General features: G+C 40.8%; 1 protein-coding gene across 8 annotated transcripts in view; it reads right to left on the minus strand.

Annotated features, from left to right (window-relative positions):
* Positions 1-25,139, minus strand: part of LOC117417151 (phosphatidylinositol 4,5-bisphosphate 3-kinase catalytic subunit beta isoform-like) — a 51,825-nt gene that overhangs the window by 6,597 nt on the left and 20,089 nt on the right. For all 8 annotated transcript variants that reach the window (XM_059034339.1, XM_059034337.1, XM_059034334.1 and 5 more), the window contains 17 exons: positions 21,901-22,087; positions 19,403-19,631; positions 18,013-18,236; positions 14,314-14,493; positions 13,336-13,503; positions 12,557-12,646; positions 11,590-11,838; positions 10,653-10,749; positions 10,021-10,151; positions 9,441-9,494; positions 8,952-9,140; positions 7,168-7,289; positions 6,419-6,562; positions 4,550-4,649; positions 3,395-3,573; positions 1,944-2,053; positions 1,253-1,331 (listed from right to left, as the gene is read on the minus strand). In XM_059034339.1, coding sequence (XP_058890322.1) covers positions 1,253-1,331; positions 1,944-2,053; positions 3,395-3,573; positions 4,550-4,649; positions 6,419-6,562; positions 7,168-7,289; positions 8,952-9,140; positions 9,441-9,494; positions 10,021-10,151; positions 10,653-10,749; positions 11,590-11,838; positions 12,557-12,646; positions 13,336-13,503; positions 14,314-14,493; positions 18,013-18,236; positions 19,403-19,631; positions 21,901-22,053 — 2,498 coding nt within the window. In that variant the 5' untranslated portion in view covers positions 22,054-22,087. The remainder of the gene's footprint in view (positions 1-1,252; positions 1,332-1,943; positions 2,054-3,394; positions 3,574-4,549; positions 4,650-6,418; positions 6,563-7,167; positions 7,290-8,951; positions 9,141-9,440; positions 9,495-10,020; positions 10,152-10,652; positions 10,750-11,589; positions 11,839-12,556; positions 12,647-13,335; positions 13,504-14,313; positions 14,494-18,012; positions 18,237-19,402; positions 19,632-21,900; positions 22,088-25,139) is intronic.

Consider the following 25,139-nt stretch of genomic DNA (forward strand, 5'->3'; position numbering starts at 1 on the left):
CCGAGGTACTCACAGTCCGAGGAAAAAACAACCTTGTCAGAGAGGAATTCTGACAGAAGTCAACTCCAGGACACGTCCTCAGGGCCCGTTCTATCTCATCCTGGTCTTTCTGACCCTAACCTCCTCTTGACCCAGAATGCAGTCCACCACCTCCTTTCTGTGGTGGGCTCCTACTGACAGATCTAGAAGCAATTCTTGGAAATCAAATGTCTTCTTCCTTCCTGTTTTTTTGCGCTTCAAAATGATTTAGTGAGGTCCAGCTGGAGTCGTTTTCATTCCGTGATGCCGCACAATATAAAATCTGCCAATCAAATTTAACCACCTTGGTTCCTTTGACAGATTCAATGGCCTATTTACTTCCTGCACAAGATGTGCTGGGCACGTTGCCTTGGCTAAGGCATACAAATTGGAAACAAATGGATACCCTGCGAATGAAATGGACATGTGCCAGGTGGAGTAATGGACATGTGCCAGGTGGAGTAATGGACGCAAACAATAACCTATTGAGCCTTTTTTTGTTTCACTAGATTAAATTCAACACTGGTAAGGGAGAGTTAATGTAGTAACACTGGGACCTTTTGCCCAAAGGCTTTGTAATAGGCTTCATTCAGAAACAGAGAGGCGATTTCTTAAGGCATGTACTCTCTCACATCAAAGCCAGACAAGATTATCTTTAATAGTACCATATGTTGTAGCCAGGGTTACTAGTGCCCAGGGGCGAGATTGAACTCCAATATGCTTCAAATGTGGCCAATGCTATGAACTCCTATCCAAACCGCTTTCAAATTGGGAATGATAACGATTACATACCCAGAACAGACCATTAATCCAGAGATTTTTTTTTTTAATGTAACTTTAAAAGAAATAGAGGAAAAAAAAATGTAAATGCTTATTCCAAAGGAACATGAAACCAATTATGGTAATGCTCACACACAGTTCCCAATATTATCCAAATGTATATAGCTCATTTATCTAGCTACTTTCAGAAGGTTGATAAGCCTGTTCCTAGTAGCGCGGTCTGGTGCGAATAACTCTGTATTTCATTTCTAGAGAACTGCTTATTGAATTATGATGTTGAAACATTGTGAAGCATTGTTACAGTACCTGGCATAGTGACATGTCAAGACCACGGTACAAGCTATTTCCAAGTAGTTACTATAGTAGTTACTTGGCCTGTAATGCAAACACACAAGTTCATTCTGTATTCAAATCTTAGTAGCCAGGTCTCTGTATTTAAACAAGGAGTTCTCACCGGAGGTCGAGATTAGCCTCCTTCCACAGCATGTCCATCAGCCGGAGTATCTGCAGAGTCAGCATGTCCTGTCGAAGGTCTGAAAGAGAGAAAAGAAACAGCAATGAAGAGCCTTTACCAAGGAGAGGGTCTCTGAACTAGGGTCAGACAGAACCCAGTGCTCCACAAGTGTCCTTTTTGTCAGACGGCTTTAGGGTGAAAAAGTGAATACTGTGGTTACCCAAAAATAATGAACCCTTTACTTCATGGAAGGCCAGACATTGGAAGCCTCCCTCTGCTGCCCCCCCCCCCAGCATGGTAAACCATGCATACCCTACAATGGTCTACAGAATAAAATGAGCTAATAAGAAATTCACAAAATGAACAGTTATTAGCTGGATGACTTAGTTTAAATTTTAAAAACTCTTAAAACTACAGCTTGCTTAGTTCTCTGGCTTCTTCAGCCAAAGCATCAGTCATTTCCAAAGCAACGTGTAGATGAACTTAAGAGGCTTCAAGTTCAACACACTATTTGGGCCAAAAGCTTTTTTCAAAAGGGCGCGCACACACACACACACACTCGATTGGGTCAGAGTGAACCAAACTGGGGGTGGATCTTGCCTGGACTAATCTTTTTTGGTGGGGGGGGGGGGGGGGTCTGGCTGATAAGAGGCGACCCCAGCCCTATTGGTACAAACCCTGGGCCACTCACCATCCCCGTTCTTGATGATTATGCCCAACGACTCCCCTCCCAGAAGCTTGTTTTCATACACTATCCACAGAGGTTTCATTTTTGAGTCCATGAACCTGCATTTCTCCACACTTTACAAAATAAAAAGGAAAAAAAAAAATCAATCAATCAATCAATCAATCAACAGTTCCTGTACAAGCCTACCCAGATTTGGAGAAAAAAATAAAACATACAGGAAAAACATTCTAAAGTGTTACTGAAATATATTTGCCCGCTTCTGGGTTCAGGGAGTAAACTGATGCAGAGCCGGGGAGAGGGGGGGGACGGGGGGGGGGGGACAGGACGGACGACGACGATGAGCATACCGATTTGTTGAGGGCTGCCAATATTGTCAGCTTTTTGTTTTATTATTACATCACTTTTCATTCCTCTTGACTCTTGGCTCGTGGCAGGAACAGCCAGCCATATGGCATCTCCTTTTTTGCTGGGGCTGAAATCACCAGGGTGCCCAAAGAGAGTGGAGCTAGCAGGGCTTACTGGGACCGGGGGGAGCCAAAATCATGGGTACCATCAATCTAATGCAGGGATGGAAATAAGACTCCCGTTGCACAGCTCTTTGATCCATTCCTGGTTTTACTATGGGTTTAAAATCAGACACACCTTATACACTGTGGCTAATCAAACTCAAAGTAAAACCAGAGAAACTGCTATGCAATTGCTTATTTCCATCCCTGTAATGTAAATATCTATAAAAACGATACATTATGGGGTGGGGCAAACAACCAATCACAAAATGTTTCAGGATGTTATTTTCAGTCTGTTGAATAAGTAATTGGTGGACATGCTGCAGACTGTCACAACTGCACTAACCATGTACAGGATGCAATAAGATTCTTGTGATTATCCAGCGGCTGGTGCTGTCACTCAGTTACATATACATATACAGCTGGCTCTCTGAGCTTATATATATATATATATATATTATATATATATATATATATATATATATAGATAGATAGATAGATAGATAGATAGATAGATATAGTTGTTTGCTTTAAAGATTACATTCCCAGTAAATGATAAGATATATATTTTTTTATGGATATGGAAAAAATAGTAAAATAGGAGGTGCTAGATTGATTCTTTTTTAAAGTTGGCTACATAAAACTGCAATCAAAACACACATGTGAATTTGGAAGCCTGTATGAATCTTCATTCCTGTAAAATTAATTTAGACTTCCATATACACATTGCACTGCCGAGCCAAACTGACAAACTGATGCTCCACACATGGAGATGAGTCATCTAGCTCGGGGGGGTGTCTATTATTGCGTGTGTTCTTGAGAACACATTATTCGTTTTGCCTTAATGGAATCAGGATTTGCACAACCCCATCTCATCTCATGTCTCCCACCACAAAGCAAGCCTTTGATGTCTGCCCCCATGGCCTGCTGGAAGGCCGTCATACTCACTTGAGCCCTGAGAGGATGACGCTGGGATTGAGAGGAGACTGGAGATTGGAGAGAGTCTCTGTGTACGCACTCTGTTTCAGGCAGGTCATCATGGCTTCCTTCGCTTTGCTCTTTGTGCTTTTGATGGTGCCCAGCTTGATGAGCTCGTTCACAGCTTTCAGCTTCGTCAGCGCCTCCACCTGAACAATACGGCATGGGTTAGCGCTGCAACGCCTATTTTTGGATTAAATTCACAACTTTTCTTAGCTGTTATCCCCTCCACATTGGAGAATCAGCACCAAAAACAATTAACATCAGCACTTGCTTATGGGTATTATTCTTCCATCACCTGAATATTCAAAATAAATAAATAAATAAATAAATAAATAAATAAATAAATAAAAACACACCTGATAATATTTAACCAATCTGATAAATAGCCACGTGCTTTCCCAATAGTGCCTAAACTTCATAAAATTAGGACAAATCTGTCCAACGCCACTGCTGGACAAACCAAGTCTAACCAATCCTTGCTGATCATAGGTCACTAATTGCTTACTGTTACAGGAACAGAATGGCAGTTCAGAAAGGAGATCCTTCTTTTCTATACTAGGAAACGGCTGCCTAATCTCCAAGGTGTTAGGTTAAAAGCTGAAAGGCAGCGGCGGTACTTTAAGCCTGGCCTGACAGGATACTGTGGAAAACTGGACCAAGGGCCGACTGTGAAGGAGAGGCAGCGGAGAGCTTTCGGGTCAGCCAGCTGTCAAAACCAACGTTGTGTGGCTTTTCCACAGTCCCACGAGCTGTGCTAGCACTGCCAATAACACTGTATACCACAAAAAATGAGCTTTTTGAAGTATTTATTCTTTAGAATTTCTTCCGTGTTTGTGCAGTTGGGAATACGCCAACCCTCCCCTCCTTCCCAGAAGCCGTGTTGACATCTAACTTCCTGGTATGGCACGAACAGTTTTACTTCCCTACACTCACTTTGTTTCTTTCCATCATCATTTTTGTTTTCTTCCAACATAACTCCCCCTACACTAAAGTGCATACGCAAGAGGATTTAAACAAAGTGGTAAATACAGCTGTGCATGTGGCAGTACAATGGGAGCATTAAATCTACGTATCAAAATGAAAGCAGCCCACAGGAGAGGAGGCTGTAGTGTTCTCCGTTACCTGTCTCTTCAGAACCTCGATGTGAGGTATACTGCCTCGGCAATATGCCTCCAGTATCAAAGCAAACTGTACAGAGACTGCAGGCATATGGATTTCAGACCTGCAAGACACCAAACAAAAACAACGATTAAAGCCAGAGGTTAAATAAAGAGCACACCGACAGCTTCTTTCTTTGCTCTAAATATCCGTTTGCTGTTACAGGAAAAAGGAGCAGGGTTAGAAAGCTTCTTCAACAGAGCAGGAGTAATTCACACCAGATCTAGGTCAAGCCAAGAGACTGAAAATAAGGAGCTTTCTCCAGCAATTTCTACATAAACAGTGGAAGTTTGGTGCCCCATTATGAGAGGGATTTATTATTTGGTCCTGTTTAACAAACACGAGCATGGTGGCAACGCACCCAACAGACACAACAGTCATAAGAAAGTTTACAAACAAGAGGAGGCCATTCGACCCATCTTGCTCGTTTGGTTGTTAGTAGCTTATTGATCCCAGAATCTCATCAAGCAGCTTCTTGAAGGATCCCAGGGTGTCAACTTCAACAACATTACTGGGGAGCTGGTTCCAGACTCCCACAATTCTCTGTGTAAAAAAGTGCTATTTTCTGTTCTGAATGCCCCTTTGTCTAATCTCCATTTGTGACCCCTGGTCTTTGTTTCAGGTCGAAATAATTTTGAATGCTCGAATCAGATCACCCCTTAGTCTTCTTTGTTCAAGACTGAATAGATTAAATTATTTTAACCTGTCTGCATATGACATGCCTTTTAAACCTGGGATAATTCTGGTCGCTCTTATTTGCACTCTTTCTAGAGCAGCAACATCCTTTTTGTAGTGAGGTGACCACAATTGAACACAATATTCTAGATGAGGTCTTACTAATGCATTGCAAAGTTTTAGCATTACTTTTCTTGATTTAAATTCAATACTTTTCACAATATATCCGAGCATCTTGTTGGCCTTTTTTTAAAGCTTCCCCACATTGTCTAGATGAAGACATTTCTGAGTCAACATAAACTCCTAGGTCTTTTTCATAGATTCATTCTTCAATTTCAGTATTTCCCATATGATATTTATAATGCACATTTTTATTGCCTGCGTGCAGTACCTTACACTTTTCTCTATTAAATGTGTCTGCCCAGCTCTGAATGCCGTCTAGATCATTTTGAATGACCTTTGCCGCTGCAACAGTGTTTGCCACGCCTCCTATTTTTGTGTTGTCTGCAAATTTAAGTTTGCTTACTATACCAGAATCCAAGTCATTAATGCAGATTAGGAATAGGAGAGGACCTAAAACGGATCCCTGTGGTACTCCACTGGTTACCTCGCTCCATTGAGTTTTTACCTCTAAAATCGGTACTTTGTGTTTTCTACATGTTAACCACTCCCTAATCCATGTGCATGCATTTCCTTGGATCCCTACTGTGTTCAGTTTGAAAATTAGACACGATCTCCCTTTCCTAAAACCATGCTGACTGTCTCATAGGATACTGTTACCATATAGGTAATTTTCCATTTTAGATCTTCTTATAGTTTACATATAATAGAAGTCAGGCTTGGTCTGTAGTTACCTGGTTCGGTTTTGTCTCCCTTTTTGTGGATCGGTATTACGTTTGCAGTTCTCCAGTCTGTTGGTATAACCCCTGTCTCAAGAGACTGTTGCATGATCTTGGTTAGCGGTTTATAAATAACTTCTTTCATTTCTTGAGTACTACTGGGAGGATCTCATCCGGCCCAGGGCATTTGTTTATTTTAACAGCTCCTAGTCCCTTTAACACTTCTGCCTCTGTTATGCTGAAGTTATTTAAAACTGGACAGAAACAGGTCAAGATGTGGGTCACGTTGGCCGTATGCTCTTTGCTCTGAATTACTTGCCTTAAATGCCAGAACAGGAAGTGCCCTATTCTCCGGTTGGCCTGTGCTCTCTCCAGCAGGAACCTGGAAAGGGCGCAGTCGTAGTAAGGCTCGTAACGGAGGACTTGAACAAGCTGCAGGAGGTACTGGGACAGCTCCTCGTCGCTGTAAGGGAACGGAGAAAGATGACTTATTGCAGAGAGAGCCGTATTCTTTCTCTACTTAATTCAGTGAAGGCTTTATTTTGTTTTTGCTCCTGTGCTGGAGAGCTCAGAAGTCCTATCAAGCCACACAACCGGCCCGCACTGCACACTGTTGAAAGGGCTCAAAGTTGCGCTTGACAAGATGCGTTTGAACTCAAGGTATAAGAATGGAGAGCTGTCAGTAGGGTCCGATGACTCAAAGTTGTTTAAGAAAACAGATGATTATCGTGGCTGTTAGTATTTTACACAATGCAGTATTTATAGGTCCTTTCCTCTAGCATCCGTTACAGAATAGTAGATCCTACTGTAGATTCAGACTGCAGGGAATAACCTAAAACCTGGAGCCGTGCATTCAAAGGAACACTGTCAACAGGAGTGAAAGCAAGTCCCAGTAAGCAGGCCTGGTTAATTGTTACTGTGAACACTGAAATGAGAAGCAACAGCTGAACACCTACACGGGATTCAACAGCCAATAACAAGACTGTTCAGAGAGTTCTGAAGGTGATGTATATTCAGTCAGGGTAAGAGAAAGGGATTAAACCCCCGGCACAGTGCTGATGTACTTGCCTCATGTCTCTAAGGCAGTGCACTGCATACTCCCGCACGTACTGGTCTGGGTAGTTGAAATCCAGCAATTCCAGCGCATCCCTCGGACTCAGCTTGGGCCAGATCTGTAGCAGAGCTTGAAGCTGTGACAACATCAACGATAGATTAAAATTTTGCAAACCCCAAAATAAAAAGAGGCATGCAAAGGTTTCTATTTCCAAATAATTATTTTTTTATTTATATTATAAACAGATCTTGCACAACCTTTAAGTAGATATAGAATATTTATTTTAGACTTCTCATATGCCAAAACTGGACATTTAATCATTTTTACTCACCTACGTTTATATATAAAACTAGTTACTTTAAAAATAAGAAAATGTATGCAGAATACTAAACTGATTCTTAAGAAAGCTTTACAAGGCAAGTGTTTAAAGAGTCTTTCAGGACCTCCCCATCTCAGTTTCAACCATATAGGTTATGAATGACAGGTATGTTGGGTATCATGTATTTCACTTGTGGATAAAAAGCTCTGAATTGGGTTTAATTTCACGTATTAGCTGTGTTAGTACAAAGATTAGAAAAATATGTGCTTAATTTTCAGTAAATGTTATTTGGGACTGTGCTGAATCCTCAAAAGATGGTTGAACCCTTGGTCTTTTCTTAATGCTTCTCTAAAGGAACAAAGTTAAAATCATTGTAACCTTCCCCCAGTCTAAATTGAATTGGAGCCTGGAAGTCCAGACTTATATTTCATCTCATATAATTTATATTATTAGAAGGAAAAACAAACGCTGTCAATTAATCATCAGTCTATTGTTACAGCGATGCAAACCAATCAGCAGTGTGTGCAGACTGCATGTCTGTTTAACTGGGTGCACAGCACTCTTGATAAGTACAAATGTTACTAAAACGCATTGTTTCAGGTTTGAATCGAAACAGCCACTGGACGGTATTGGCAGTGAAAGAGCTTGTCTGCCTCTAATTCATTTCCTTTAAAAAATGTCTAGTGCCTTTCGCTCTTTTAACCAAACCCATTTAGCAATGTCCATAACCTTAAATACTTTCTAAAGAGAATACAAAGACAGGGGCACACTGGAGTGAAGCACCTGCAGATTAAAACCACTGGAGCTGTACAATAAATTAGACTGCCCCAATACAAGAGTTATACATGTACCCCCCCTCCCCCCCAAACTAATTCAGGTGAAAAGCTGCAAACACTCTCGATTAACACAAGTGTTCAAATATTACGATGCCAAATGCTTTCTGCAACGCCCCGGGCCACAGGCAAAATCCGAGAGCAAGCCTGGGAATTTCAAAAAGAGAATGCGAGTTGCGGAACAAGTTTATTTATGCAAGTTGCTCTTTGCGAGCGGAAGTTTGGCTCGGTGAGCTCTGCAAGCAGGGTGGGTACCTGGTAGCGGCAGTGCAAAGGTCAGAGGGCAACCCGGGAACTGTTTTTACAGCAGCTTATCATGTCAACATCTGGGGTGGATTCAAATCCCCAACCTCGGATGCAAAGGACACATTTATATACAAACCTTTTAACCTTTTACTTACTGTTTAGCTGGAACATCATTATGAGGATCTTCTGTATGTGTGTGCATCTACTGTATATATTTATATATGTGTAATGTTGGCAGGGTTAGATCATTTAGATTTGATCAAAAAACACACAAGCCTTACACAAGAATCAAATTCACTTCCCCCACAGAATGAATCTTCTCCCTTATAGGAAACCATGCCAAGACATCGAACCGATCCCTTTCAATTTCTAGTTCTATAGGATTGGTATGTTCTTATACCTGAGCCATGTCCTCATGCTTGTTCCACTTGACAGAGAGCAGCAGCTTGGGCAGGGACTGGGGGAAGTTCTCACGGCAGTCGTAGCGTAGCGTCCAGATCAAATCCTTCTCGTTCTCACACAGCTGATACAAAGGATCCCGCTCCATTATCTCTTTCAGTTCAATATGAAACTTCTTGCCTCCACGGCCCTATAAGACCAAGGAGGATATCAGTATTGGACACAAGGTGGCAGTGGTGCACTGGCTTAGGTTTTCATCCAAAGAGATGAGGATGCAAAGGATGGAAGGTGGAATTTTATTGGCCTCTGTGCATCATTGATTACAGCGCAGATAGTTTCAGTTCTCAATTGCTTAGAAATTGCAGTATTACACAGAGAAACTAAACACTGTCAAAACTGTATACGGCAATACAGTAAGTCAGCAAGCAGGACAGGCAAAGTTAAAGAAAGAAAAAGAGGCAGACCAAGTATTAAACAAAACCACACTTACAGCCATTGTCACACAATCACTATTTCTTGCAATCTGAGCTGCCTTTTCCAATATCTGTAAAATAAACAATGCAGTTATTATTATTATTATTTATTTCTGAGCAGACACCCTTATCCAGGACGACTTACAATTGTTACAAGATATCACATTATTTTTTACACATTATTTTTACATACAATTACCCATTTATACAGTTGGGTTTTTACTGGAGCAATCTAGGTAAAGTACCTTGCTCAAGGGTACAGCAGCAGTGTCCCCTACCTGGGATTGAACCCACAACCCTCCGGTCAAGAGTTCAGAGCTCTAACCACTACTCCACACTGCTGCCCTCCGCACTGGTGTGTACTGTGTAGTTACAGTACACACCAGTGCCAGGCTTAAGCAGAGATTCTTACTTAAGGAAACAATTGCAGGTCTTAAATATTCACAACTATGTTATATTTCAATTTGTCCACCTAACCTGCTGACTCAAACCGAAATGGTTACAGGGAACCCTTTATTAAACTGAACTGAATCCAGTCATGAAGGCCTGTGTAATATAAAACATGAAGCATGGTTTCAAATGAACACTGGGACCTACCTTGTCGAAAGGGGGGTAGAAGACTGTAGGCCTGGAATATGCTGGAAACTTGATGTGCAAAGCTGTAGCATTTTCAGTGTATGGGTTGGTTTGCACTGTTCCTATAGGATTCAGCATTTCTTCAAGTTCATCTGAAATCATGAATTACAAATATTCAGATAAAAACGATGTACTTTTGGCAAGCACATTATGCACAGTCTTGTTGATGAACTGCTCAAGAAGTGCCTTCATCAGTGTACTAGTCTACTTTACCTGACAGAGGGACCGGCCAGAAAGAAAAAAAAAAAAAAACAAAACTTGAGAATGAAAATAGAAATAGAAAATCTCCTCGGCAAATGTATAACCATGCTTTTACCTGGTTTGCCATGTTTACTACTATTCTGTACCATACCTCTGTGCTTTAATATACTTACCTATGCTTTCACTGTGCTTTATTACAGTTTTCCTGTGCTTTTAAAAGGGCTTTCATGAATATCATCTTAAGAATCCCAAACAGATGAATTGAAGTAATCTTAATAGATTTAGTCTCAGACTTGTCATCTTAATATATTGTGTATGAGATGGTTCTGCTGCTGAGGTTCATTCATAACTGATGTTCAGGTTACTCGGCTCCTACAAGCTGGAGAACTTACCAGGAAATGACGACCAGCTGTGCAGAATAATCTCACCAGTCTTCATCTGCCCCCTGTAGTCAAAAACCATTGTATTCACCCAGGCGATCGGGTAGTGCTGGAAACATGAATGAGAAATCAATACCGGCCGTCAGAGTTCAAACAGAGTCTGTTAGCTTCACTACGATACAGAAAGAGAGTGACAAACGGAAGCGTTGTGCCTCAAACGGGTGGATCCAGACTTTCAATGGGGGAGGGGGGACGGGTCAAGACTGTCATGAAGGGGGGATACCTAATACGAAACATACCATTAAAGTAAAGACACGATTCTTTCCACTACTTGAGCAGAGAGGGAGAGACGTTAATGGGTTTTATTACACTCCATTTCAATTAGAGTGTCTGAATGGAGAGAATTCACTGCCACAGGTATGGAGTCTTGGGACTCGAGCAGAGGCTGCCAGATTGTGTTAACACCATCTACAGAGTGCTGAAAAGCTGAGAGCACAAAACTGATTGTAATCCACTTCTCCACAGGCATTATAAATGATGCTGCAGGTGCCTAAAAAACTAGATTTTAAAAGAATAAAGTAGTATACAATGAAATGGATCAAGGTAAATTGAAAGCCAGGCGTGCCAAAATTGGAGAGTTAAAATGCTTTAAAATTTATTTTTTTTCTGGAACACATTCACAATGGAAAAACTGAGCTGCATTTTCAAAGCCAGTTTGGAAAGCTTAACTTTCCTGGCTTTATAGAGAGGGAATGCCGAGAATCTTGTAAAGATACAGATCAATCTTTTTGTTTTAGGGCTCAGAAGTAAGAGCCAGTCCATTAACCTGCAAGACACGCGATACAAAGTTTAAACTGTCTCACTAGTACATTGCTAGTAATTTAGCCCTCTTGGAATACATCTTTATACTGTGCAATTCCTGGAAATCCATAGAAAAATGGAAACTTACTACTTTCCCAGCTTTTCTTATGGTCTGATACTTGGCATGTATGTTCTTGGTGGACTTCTGTTTCTTCACTTTATCCATCACTGCATAGACTGCAAAGCACAGCCGTGTCATTCTTGGCAGGTCGCAGACGTTAATTTCGAATTCCAGTGTTTTGTCCCAAACGTGCTCATTCTTTCCGAAGGTTTCTGCGCTCACAGCGGGTTTACAGAGAAGTTCTGTTCCATGGAAAAGGCCTGCCCGGACCTGAACCTGGCAGCGGGAGGATGAAGAGGTGTCAAAATCAGTTCAGGCACTAAAACATGTAAGATAGCCTAGTTAAAACAGGGATGCAAATATCACTCACGGCATAGCAGATTGATCCATTCCAGGTTTTACTACGAGTTTATTAAGACACACCTGAGCTTGTCACCTAAAACACTGGGGCTAATCAAGCACATATTAGAAGCTGGAATGGGTGAAACTGCTATGGAAGAGGAGTCTTATTTCCAGTCCTGTAAATGTACCCCAGATCTAATTAAAAGTATTGCAATCCAAACTTCCATGGCTACAGTGAATGTTTCACATTGGGAAATTTATTTGAGAATAAAAATGTAGTTTGATCTAGTTTATCCTTTAAATATTCCGTGCAAGAGAGCATTTCAAACTGTGACACCTGGGAATCTGCAAAGTTCTTCCAGCACCTTTATGGCAGAATATAAGCAATTCTTATTTCAGTGAATGCAGAGAAAGCAGAGAAGCTGAGCAGTTTGTTTCTGCAGAGTCACTGAAGTTTTGTAATGCTTTTCGTTGTTAACATGCCGTGGTTTCTCAAGAAGGCGTACTTCACAGTACAGGAAAGGGGATTTACAAAGAAAGCATTATGCACTGCACATGTTTAAAGACAGTCCAAGCTTGCGAACCAGCGAAACAATTGTGCAGCACATCTCGACAACAATACCACCACTCTAAAATATCCCTTTTTACTTACTTTAACCGTCTCTTCTGCGTTGACCTTGCTACCTTTGACCAGCACAATCGTAAAAGGAACCATTACATCCCAAACACAGGTGGATATTTGCTACAAGAGAGGAAAGGCAGCGATCTTAAAGTACGCGAAGTATTTACATGACGTCAGAAGACAGTGTTCTAATGGTTTTAGAATACTAAAGATGAAGACCAAAATACAGTCGACACACAGATTCACCATTCTAATTATCTGAAATAATTAAAAGCAGAGTCTGGTCTCTTTAAAGTAAACCAGTTTGAAAGTATGCACCAAAAAATCGAAAGCTGTTATGCAGATTGGTTTTTATTAAAAATATGGAAAGTGTTACAATGGAAACCAAATAAAAATGTACTTAACACTTTCAGTGTGCCACAAATACAACATTCCCAAAAAATTTAAAAAAAAAAAAACACACAAGTTCAATGCAAGTTCAGGTAGTCGAGACCTTTGCTGTCAGTGTATAAGCTATAACTTCAAGATTTTCAATAATTTTTCTGTAACATAAGAAACCAAGTTATGAAGACACAGGTTTTGTCCAGTGCCTTCTTCAGTGTACCAATTAAGAAACATACATGTAGGCAACACAGTTTGTTCTTTATGATTTCATGTTTTGAAGTTCTGGATAAGTGTTTGCAAAAGGCAATTCAAGTTTGAACACAACATTTCTTAGAAGCACTGTGGCACAGTTCAGAGGAACCGGCTGGCTTGACAATGCAATGGAGAAGCTTTTCCATCTGAGGATGTAAAGCACTGATACTTACTGACGTGGCTCTCCTTTTAGGAGGCAGAGGAAGAGGAGGGTTTGAAGATTTCCTGTTCACTACGGCTCCGATGGTGGAGAGCTCTTTTTCGAACACCTCCTTTACAGTGCAGGAGTCGATCAGAGTCAGGTGGGGGGACTCGTTATTTGTCACACAGTTCCTTATATACTGCAAACGTAAAGACGACAAGTTGACCTACACACTAACACTCCCATTATCCATTACATTTAAAAAAGCATTTGTACAACAGTTGTGTGGACTTCATGCTTTTGAATGATCAGTTTTAAAGACTAATAACCGCAAAGAACATTATGTTTCTTCCATATTTATAACTATAAATATAACTCTATATGATGAGTGGTTCACCATTGGAAGGATTTGTTGAAAATAGAACAATAAAACAGGGGGAAAAAAAAGGTTACAATACAGAAACACACACGCAGGATATTTTACCAGTACTGATAGCTACTAAGTGAAAAAGTGGTGCAACTAGAAACAGATGAATGGTTGTGTTGTCATTTATTCTGGCCCGAAAAGAGAGTCATGCTCATGGTCAGGCTACTGTCATCATCCAACATAGCTAAATAAATAAATAACTAGCCCACTCGGTGCCCCAGGGTAGTGCTGTACCCCATTCTCTCTAGTTCATTTGATCTATATTCCAGATGGCTCTCACATCACCGGTAAAAACAAGTTTTATATGCAGGTGGATTCTCTGAGCTAAAACAAACTTAATACAACTCCCATCAACAAAATGGACAGCAGTATATTTCTACATGTTGTTTAAATGTAATATAAAATGTCTCCCTCGGAGAAGATCTAGAAAGGTTAAACAAAAAACAAACACGAGAATAGGGCAGAGAGAGAGAGAGAGAGAGAGAGAGAGAGAGAGAGAGAGAGAGAGAGAGAACTTGTTCACCTCAGGCCCTCGAACCCTCACTAAAAAGATTTTTGGAGTGCTTGTTGTTTTGTACACACCTTGAACTGGATGAGGGGGTGATCTCCAAACAGGTACTCCAGCCTTCCACTGACTCGGAGTACAAAGTTGTTGCTGTTCGCCTCCTCTTCCTCCTTGCCGTGTGTCGTCAGCCACTTTCTGAGAGCCTGCTCCGTCAGGGCGCTGGGACTAGTGTGCGGGGAGACTTTGAGGCTCACGATCTAGTACGGGGTGGGGAAAAAATAATCTTAATACACACAGGCTAACAGATGCCAAAAAAAAAAAAAAAAAAAAAGGACTGATTTGCTTCCTTTTTTAGCTAGCCGCTCTTTTAAAATGAGGTGTTTTAACTGGCTTTATCCTTGAAGTCAAAGCTAAAGCAATGTTAGTCTGTATAGTGTCTTAAGGATTACAAATGAGAGAATTAACCTAGCCGGCTGATCAGCATACAACATCCTGTGTGGACCACCACCTCCTCTCTATGTGCATCTGATTGCAAAACAGTAATGAGCACAAGTCTAGCACCAGCGCAGAGACAAGATCAAGAGCCTGGTCTCACAGCTATTGTCCATTACCACATGTACCACAATGAGTTGCAAAGTGCCTGGACACCGTGTGCTCAAGCCAGCATTTACTTGATATTAAGTCTCAAGAACACCCTGGACTCCGCCGGAAGCCACAGGTTTCGTACTCAGCAGTCTATCCAAGGTGAATCATGCTTACTTGTATTCACTTGTAAAGGTACACTTTAAAAAAATGTCAGACAGCCGAGCGATTCTGTTGCCAACCTGCTTTCCATCCACACCTCTAACAAAGGGGCCCTAAGGGGATTGAGTATTGCAAAGCAGAGCGTCGCTGCTCGTCTATTAAAATGGAACACCGATTACATTGTAAAGACAGTCATTGAGAGACTAGTGGCAACCCAAAAGTTTTCAATGGTGGTGAGCTCGATACTAATACACTAAAATTGCAATGTTGACAGAGGTCTATACTAATACACAAATGACACAGATCTAGGGATTGAAATTCTAGCAGCAGGACTGTTCACTACTTAGGAGAGTCACTAAGATAATAAGTTCTGTTTAAACACAGCAAACTGACTTTGTAACTGCCTTTATATATTTCTGTTGAATATATCTTGCAGTCTTGAAACCAACACAGCTCAGCCATTCCTCAAGCTAGCAATCTGCCACCGGAATAAAGAAAAAAAAAAAAAAAAAGCTTGGAAAAATATTCCTCAAAGCTGCCAACACACAGCTGAATGATGCCGTGGAAGTGTGTGGTCCCTTCAGTCATCTATGGGAATGGAAATGTGCCTAGAGGAAACCCAGAAAGCCTTTAGCGATTCTGTTCAGTCTGGGTTTCAGGTTTTATTTGACATTGCTTTCACAGGACGTTAGATCATGACTCGTATGTGAAGTGTAGAGAGTACAAATGAAGCTGAACTGATAGCAGCAGATACTGATTCTTCTGCACTCCGTTAAACATCACATTTGCTATTTGTATCCTACTAAAGCACCCTACTGCAATTAAGCAGGTTACATGCTTCCGTAGGTTTGTGACTGAACAGGTACTGAGCACGGCATGAGCAGAGTTGTTGGAGGAGGAAAAGGATTATATTTGGATACCGTCAGTAATGCTGCAACACCTACCGAGAAACAAGCAGCCTTATCCGATGATCAGGGCCAAAATATCCTGCAATTCATTCTGCATTCTGAACAAAAATTCATTCTGCATAGCTGAACAAAAAATACCGAAACAACTGGGACATTCAGACAAAGAACCGTACATCTAAGCATTTCTGAGATAATTGCTAATAAAATTATGAATGCTTAAAATAAAAGGTCTCAAATTCCATTATGCATTTGCAGTTTTGGCAAATGTGATTATGTTGAAAAAGTAGCCCTTTTAAAAAAAAAAAAAAAAAAAAAAGGCTGGAATGTGGCCAGCAGGTAGAGTAATGAGATGACACAGTAGCCCTAGAATCCAGGGACCTCTTAATAGTGGAGGTCTACTTACAATATCAGACATTTACATTGGCCAGGAGAATAGGACAGTTCCAATATCATGGTTAACCAGAAAAGCAATTTTTAAATTACTGTTCCTTAGACAAAATAGTTTCATGCAAAGTCAAAGCTTCTGTGTGGCCCTGGATATAGGCAGTATATGATTAAATGCATTTATATTTAAATGTGGTTCATAGTTATTTATACAGTAGCTGGGACTATATTATATTGTACACTACATGCAGAACTCTGAAATTCTGTGCAATTCCATCTATGAGAACCATACGATCCCCTCCCTAACCCCTAATGACACACACAGAGATGCAGAGCAAGTATCTTATCAATAAATCAACGGCATGTGAGTAAAAGGAAAATCTCAAGCCACACTGTTGAGTTCTATATGTGTTCCATAGATTGCACCTTTTCATCCCAATACGACACGGCAAAGTATAAGGCTATTAAAAGAACATGGTAGAGCGGGTCATGTATAGATGCTGTGCTTTTAAAAAGTACCCAGTAGGACACTTAGTTAAACCGTATGCTCCTGCCTTCAAAAGATGAACTGAAATGTTAATTGACCAGGGAATACCCCACAGCACCATCTGTGTTGGGATACGTGTTCTCATACTTCATGGTGTTTCGAATGTATTAAATCCTGGTTATTAATGGGTTAATGTTGTAACGAAGAAGAAAAAAAAAAGTGCAGAGAAAAGTGAAACCTTGAATAAAAACAATAAAGTAAACCATTGTGGACATTTTAAACTTCATCAAATTACATGTTATTCCCCTGCCTCAGGCAAATATATCATCACTGACTTTCTCGAAGTGTTAAGAATCCTTCTCAGCCACCACAACACACGATTACTTGATCATATGCAAAAAAAAAAAAAAAAGAAAGTCTCAGACAAGCCTGCACAGGGTCCAAGACTGTCTGGCAGAACAGCCAGATACATTCCTCTTGAAACCAGCATATACGCGATTGCCTAAAGGAAGATTTTGTCCTTTCAGTGCGAGCTGCTTTCTACTGAAGCACCGCAACTGGAAATGGAATTCCTAAAAAAAGGTGTCTTACAGTTGCAGAGAACACGAGGGGACCAACATATGACAAGGGTGTTGAAACACCTCTGCAATCTTTTCATGGTTTAAATAAAGCATTAAAAATATCAAGGTTTACAGAAGTTACTAGTTTTGTAGCACCACCCATTCCAGAACCCCCTCCAAACACACTTTTCAAACTTCAAAATTCATCCGCAATGAATGCACTTGTACAGTTACCCCCTCCCCTTACACAGCCTGAAGTGATCCTTTGCAGTAAAACTCATTCTGTACAGGTTCTCTTCTTCATTCTTAGAAAAAGGAACCATTGCAAACCAACCCCACCTAGAAAAAAAAACTCCCTATAAAAACAAAAAAAAAGTTAGATACACAAACATTAACTGAAATTCTGGGGAGTTTTTTTTCTGGGTGGGGTTGGTTTGCTCTTGTTACTCCAGTTTTTTTTCTAAAAACCAGAAAAAACCCCCATACAGAATGAGTGGCATGGTTTAATTGTAGAGGACCAGCTCTTTCATATTTATTGCTCAATGTACACAAAGTAGAAGAACACATTTCGAATCATGCCATGGTTTTTTGCCATCAGGATAGAATGTTCATTCCTAAAGGTTCCCGGGTACACAATTTGAAAACGGAGGCACACTTGTACACACAGGCGCGCACACACACACACGCCTCTACCTGGGAGTTGTCGAACCGAACGGCGATCACGATCTGGCCCCCATGCAGCTTGTCAAGGATGTTGTCTGGCACACTGGGCTCCAGCAGGGGGCAGAAGCTGCACTGCAGCCACTCCATCCACGTGAGCAGCTGCAGCTTCTGCATCTTCTCCTCGCTGATCCGGAGCATCTTGGCGCGGAACTCCTTCACCTCGGGGTCCTGGAGGGCATCCAGCTCGTGGAGACCTTCGGAGGGACAGAGCATTAACCACCGGCGGGAGAGGGAGAGGGATTGTACCAGCCGAGCTTAGCGTAGCGGGAAACTAGAATGAAAGCACTACATAATTATTAGATTAACTGTTTCAAATACTGCAGACTGGTGTAGGTGGTCAAGGAAACAATTTTTTTCTTTTTTTTTTTTTTTTTTTTTAATTTAGTGGTCGCCAATTGTTTTTATCATTTTTTTCTCCAAATCTGGAATAGCTGATTTTTTTAAGGTTCAGCTCACCGCTACCACCCCCGCGCTGACTCGGGAACGGCAATGACGAAGACACGGGTCCTCCGAAGCGTGTGCCGTCAGCTGACCGCTTCTTTTCACACTGCAGGCTCACTATGCAGCCACCTCAGCGCTACAGCATCGGACGACAACCCAGCTCTGGGCAGCTTACAGGCAAGCCCGCAGGCGCCTGGCCAAACTACAGGGGTCGCTGGTGCGTGGTGAGTTGAGGACACCCTAGCTGACCTAAGCCCCACCCCCAGGCAGCGTTCGGCCAATTGTGCGCCACCCCCTGGGAACTCCCGTCCACGGTCGGCAGTGGAATAGCCTGGACTCTAACCGGCGACGTCCATCCAGACTATAGTGCACATCCTGCACTCCACGCGGAGCGTCTTTACCGGATGTGCCACTCGAGAGCCAGTATTCTTCTTTTAAAAGTAGAGAACTCACCTTGAAGACCTGACATTCGAACATCGCTCTGGTGACTTTCCATTGATAAATAGATATACCATCTGGATTAGCACAAATTGCACATAGGATTTAACAAATCTGAACTTCTGGCATGCAAACAAAAGATTTCTCAATTCCAAAAAAAACAGCTCTGCAATGTCTCTGTGTAAGTGTTGCATCTGACTGGATTCTTGAAATTCTCTACATTTTTGTTGCATACATTATATGAATAAACACCATCTGATGATTCATCAATATAGAGTAACCGTCATGAATTACAGCCAGGCAAAAGGGCTTTCTTCCAGTTCTACATGGATACAGATTTGGGATTAGTGATGAAAGCACATGCGTGCATATTGCTAATTAAAGTGTATACTAGAGCAGCGACTACTTACTGCATTTAGGGGACAACATGAACACAATAAGAAGCATTTTACTTGGCACAGCCCCTCTCCCCCCCCTTTACCTTTGCTTATAAGCACCCCTATTTTGGAGTCAAGCAGTTTCTCAGCTCTGCCACAGTTCCTGGTGACGAGTTTGAGGGCTGGGAGGAAGGGTCTGACATCACAGAGCCTTCGAGTCTCGTCCTCAAGCTCCTCGTGCACGGCAGTCTGGTTCACACACTCGAACATGTAGGCCTCCATCTGCCCCAGGAAGGTGAACAGGGGGTAGCTCTGAGCCTGCTTCCATAGCAACTGCAGTTAAACAAGGGGAATGTTTAGCACACTGCCTGATTCTCCTGGAGAGCACCTTAGAAGCAAGACACAGCTCTATCTATCTATCTATATTTATTTAAAAATAAATATAAAATGTTAATGGCAAAACCCGGTGGTCTGACGAATCTAGTTTCGCCAAGGGCTTCTGTTTTATGAATTTGTGGAGACATTCTTTAGCATACAAAGTGCCTTATATTGGTCAGCACCTTTTTAATAAAAAGCTTTGATGTGCATGAATGCATTCATGATTGTATGCATGTTCATTATTTACAAATCTGCATTTAAAAAAAGAATATTTATATCTTTTCTTTTTTCCTGCCATTATGCTTGGAGATGATTTGTTCCACTTTATGCCATCGTCTAAGCAACAACCCTTCAAGAAGCGATTTCTATCCCGGGTATGCCATAATGCTCTTCAGTTTAGCTAGAGATAGAGTAAATTGCCATTGATCTTTATAAATTGTGAAAGACCAGACAGCTAACATACGATCTGAACTTCAAGATTCAAGTACAACGGTTCGCTTAATATTTCACACTTAGAGCTGGTAGATTAACCTAAATACTCCTGAATGGTCTGTCAGTGGTTACTGGATATGAGGGTGGCTTTTATGTTCAGATATCAAGCCAGTTATACTTGTTATGGTCCAAGGTGTTTAATGTGGGAAAGATCACAAAAACAGATCTGTTCTAGCTTTCCATGTCAATCATTTTGAGTTTGGCCATTTTCTCAAACACAAATGAACACATTTTATAATGTAGAAGCAATGCTCTCTTCCCCAGCCTTTGGTAAATAAAAAGCTACCCATGAATACTTCTGCATGCAGGACTGTAGGGATTAACACAATTCAAATGTACTACCAGTAAAGGAAAATAGTGTTGGATATTGACAGGTTGGTAACAGTATTTTCACATTATACTGGGCAGTAGTAACTGGTGTGAATGACGTGTGAAACACATGAATGGGCCTATGTGTTCGTGGAAGCAATTTAAAATCAGTAAGAGACTATTTTAAGAAATATATTGGAACTAAAAAATATAAGAAAAACCTCAACTTCCTGGAAAATGTAATGACCAGGGGGGCAGAAGGTTGTGTGATTTCTATTTAAACAAGGCATCACTTGTCATTACTTGGAAAATGCCTTCTTCCCCATTTCGTCTGTTTTCTGTTATGAGTCACAGAAAACATGGCAAGGTGTTTCAAGCATTGGTTTCCTTGTTCTGACTGTGTCTGTGTCAGCAGCAGAATGCAGAGTCCTGGATTATTCACAAAGTTCCGGAATCTCTCCCCTAATTTCCACTACATTCCTCCCCCTGGCTGGGAGGCAGGGCCTGCATTTCTCTCATGGGCAAATTTCCCACATCGTACATCTACTATGGAGTGGGCAATGTTCCACATGTTCAAGATAAGGGTTTCCCAGGCAAGTACAAGTCTGTGCCCTTCTCAAGCTACTGGAATTATTTGGAATTTAGATAAACTGGCACTAAATGAATAATGTTCACGCACACTACACTACATATACATATACACATATATATATATATATATATATATATATATATATATATATATATATATATATATATATATATATATATATATATATATATATATAATCTATCCATCCCCCTTTTGCTTATTTCCTGCTGCAATTCACGAGTGGTGGAACTGAGGGATCGGATATTTTAAACCTATTTTAAGAGCGCCCTTTGCTTTTTAAAAAACAGCTACTCGCTCAGCACTAGCATCAAATGATATACAGGAAACCACCACCACAGGTTAAAGCACAGCAGCAAAAATACACTGCAACAATACTCCCAGCTTTGTTAACAATATAGAGAGCATTTCTAGAAAAAGCAAACACCACACATCACTTGGAAGTCAAGTGCAGAAACGACATCATCCTCACTAACATCAACCCTGATCCTAATACTTGGCTGATAGGAAGATGTCTACTGCTCTACAGAGTATTGGATCCACTCTTGCCAGCCTTTCCCATCAGAGACCACCACTAAAGCCCGCACTTCAATTACAAATTAGCTACACTCCTAGGTCTTTTTCTCCAATTTTATGTAGCCACACAGAAGTGCCCTGTGTCAAGCAGCACCCAAACAGCATGCTCTAGTCTGAAGAAGGGTTTTACTTCTTATTATGGATTAGGACCATCCGATATCCAAGAATGACTAACTACTTATATTCCTTAAACTGTGTACAGTGCTCTGGAGTGCCAGTTCCGGCTCCTCCACTCACCAGTTTGATGTGCTGGAGGGTAGCTTCTCGGGGGACGTCCATCTGGATGAAGATGCCGGTGGGAAGCAGGAAGTCCACAGTGATGCAGGCATCGTTTACGAGATGGGAATCCACGGCCCAGATGTCCAGAATGTCCGTCATGGCAGGAGGCATTGTGGGTAAGGGACTCCAGGACAATCATAGGGACCTGGGAACAAGAGCAGCAAAACAGCTCAAGCAACAGGAAACCCTTTAAAAGCACTGTAAACAGAAAGGAAAGGGCATTGAAGAAACACCCTCCCTCCAGACAAAGGCAGATCTTAAATTCCTGAGAGCAGCTAAAACAGTTATCTGCGACATGGTTTAACCACCAATTGATGAGAAATCAACCAAAGCAAGAACCTATTTAACTTTCCACTACAGTAAATACTTGCAGCTTCTGATCAGAAGATAAGAACACGGTTTTCAAAAAACACCCCACCCAGATTACCAGCAATACAGTAGGGTGAGCTAGATGAGATACAGTTTCAACAAACCCGAAGCAGTAAGTGATCTGACTGAGGCTTGTCATGCCCTTACTGTACAAGAGTACCAGCACAAGACAAGGTGTGTCATATTTACAGTGGCAATGTTTTGATGTATTTTCAAAGGGTAGTGAAAGAAGGCTGGTGTTTATGTTTCTATTCTGTGCACAGGCCACAGTTTGCTATGTACACAGTCCACTTCGAAATGCTGGTCACATGAAGTTTGCTTCAAGACAAGCCGTGTTCCAGATATTAGGAGACAGCAGAGAAACCAGACTGCACTGTACTACTCCCAGCAACACCAGGTCTTCTTAACTGGAACGTGAGCATTGCTGGGAGGAATAAACAGCCTGCAGAGAAGCAAATTATGTCAAACACTGCTGCAAGCATTCTGAACAATCAGTTCAAACTGGCCAACCTAACTCACCCAAGCACTGCTCTGGATGAAGAACATGCCTTTACCTAGCTATACTTGACCATCTAGTAGTCCCTACTCTTCTGCACTAATCCTCCATACACAAACATTGAGTACTGTGATTATTTCCATGAGTGAGGAGTGCTGAATATGGAAAAATCGCCAAAAGAGGGGGAGTTCTAGCACACATGAAAATCCCAATATGTGAAGCAGCAATGCAAGTACTGTAAAGGCTTACAATCCTGCAGTCAAGCGAGTTCATGAATTAAAAATCAACTAAAATAAATACTTCAAGTCGAAATCGCTAGTTATTGAATTATCACTGTCTTTGATTATTATGATTAAAGAAAAAAAGACAGGTGAGCATGCTAGATTATAAAACTAAAATGAAACACCATGAAACAAACACACAAAAAAGCCCTTTCTTTAAATAAAGTGTCCAATACCACTATTTTCTAAACAATGAATGCCTTGCTGATTTAAGCCTCGTTTAGCCAATTTAGCCATGTTTAGAAACAAACAAACAAACAAACAAAAGCAGACAAAAAGACTGAACATACAGCAGTGCAAGAACTGGCTGACCTTCCCAAAGAAAACCCCCTGGGGCCAGGTGCTGTAGAACCATTATGAGAATGAACACAGCAATTGACTGCTAGCTTTTAATATCCTCCACCCTTCCTGTGAGACATTGCAGCATGTGATCATGTACACAGGTAAACATGTTTACTGCATAAGGCACAGAGGTGGTAAAATCCCACACCGGATTCTAAATCTAAAAAAAACAAGCAGTGTGGCCTGAAATGCCAGAAGTTGTTGATCTATGTCATTTATTTTAAAATATAAAAACACAACCACACATCATTGCTTGTTGTCATTTACAGCACCATAGCCTGTTTTTAGGAGAAAAAAAATAACACTGTTTTTCTTTCATTGTTATGGTTGCTGCTGGAGTACAACTAAAAACAAACAAAAAGGCAGGAACTAACCCAAATGACTTGATAACTTATTTTTCTGGAAAAAGGTTAAAGCCGAAGCAGCCCTTTTAAAAGAAAAAAACATTATTGTTTTCACAACAAGCACAAAAGCCACCCCCCCATCACTTGACTTCAGTGTACTGCCCGCAGAAAGCTGAACACGTGCAACAAATACAAGGATTTGTATTCATTTCTCTTTTTATTATTCATTTTGCATTTATAACCTGTATGCAATATAAAAAAGTCACATGCAGGAGTCTGTGCCTGTAGTTCAAAAGCAAGATAGTGTCAGAAATTCAATCATATTGCCAAGCAAAATTGCTTTAACAAAAAAAAAGTGGACATGTACTTCAGTGCAAATAATTCCTAAGATTCCAGTAACGTAGAAACACTGTCATGCTATTATTTCATAACCAGATCCTGCATAACAGACACACACAGCTTTTCATACAAAAGGCGCAGGTTACAGGGACTACAAGCCTTGTACAAAAAACCTGTCACACATGCTGTGATCTCACACTTTCAGTTTAACTATGATGATCCCCTCTGCCCAGTGGCACTGAGAACCAACAGGAACAGCAGAACTAGCAGAAGTCTTTCTGCCAAACGGCTGTGTTTACAGTAAGATTGTCTGGTTCGGTCAATTCCACTTCCTTCTTAGGAATTGATATTTTAGAGACATGACAATTGTCATGATTGTTCAACTGCTTTCATTTAATCGACTAGCAATGACGCCACTTGAAGGAATTTGTTGCCACTATTGTGAGAAGCTAATTTAAACAGAATGCTGCCAATTGATTAAAAGGGAAATGGAAATTTATTTTAAAAAAGGGAATGGAATTGAAGAACAGGAGCGGACCCCAACCCTAACAGAGATATCTACAATACATTTTCAAATAATCATTGGGTTCTACTCTTCTGCTTGACAACCCTTCCCAATCATGAGGGAGGTTATTTCTACTGTAGGAAATCTCTCAATCCAGACTAGAAAAAAAAACAACTTCTTCCCCATTTTGCAAAAAAAAAAAAAAAAAAACTCCTACAGCTGCTCATGTTTCCAGATAAGTGACAGACGTGCACAAATCAGGAAGTCAAGAATTAACGAATTGTGGTTTATTTGTTACTGAAATGAAAAGAGCAACCCAGCTGATTTCACCAACACAATACTTAAGATAAGATTATTTTTGTTTTGCAAATTATAATTTTTGCATAAAGATGTTATTGCTACACTATACATTACAGAAAAAAACAACACATGTTCTATAACAAAAAAGCTGACCATGACAAACCACAAACTTGGGGAAAAATAATTCAGCTGTATGTGGCAAGAAAAAAAAAAAAAAAAAA

This window comes from Acipenser ruthenus, chromosome 12, assembly GCF_902713425.1.
Source record: "Acipenser ruthenus chromosome 12, fAciRut3.2 maternal haplotype, whole genome shotgun sequence".
Lineage (NCBI taxonomy): Eukaryota > Metazoa > Chordata > Actinopteri > Acipenseriformes > Acipenseridae > Acipenser > Acipenser ruthenus.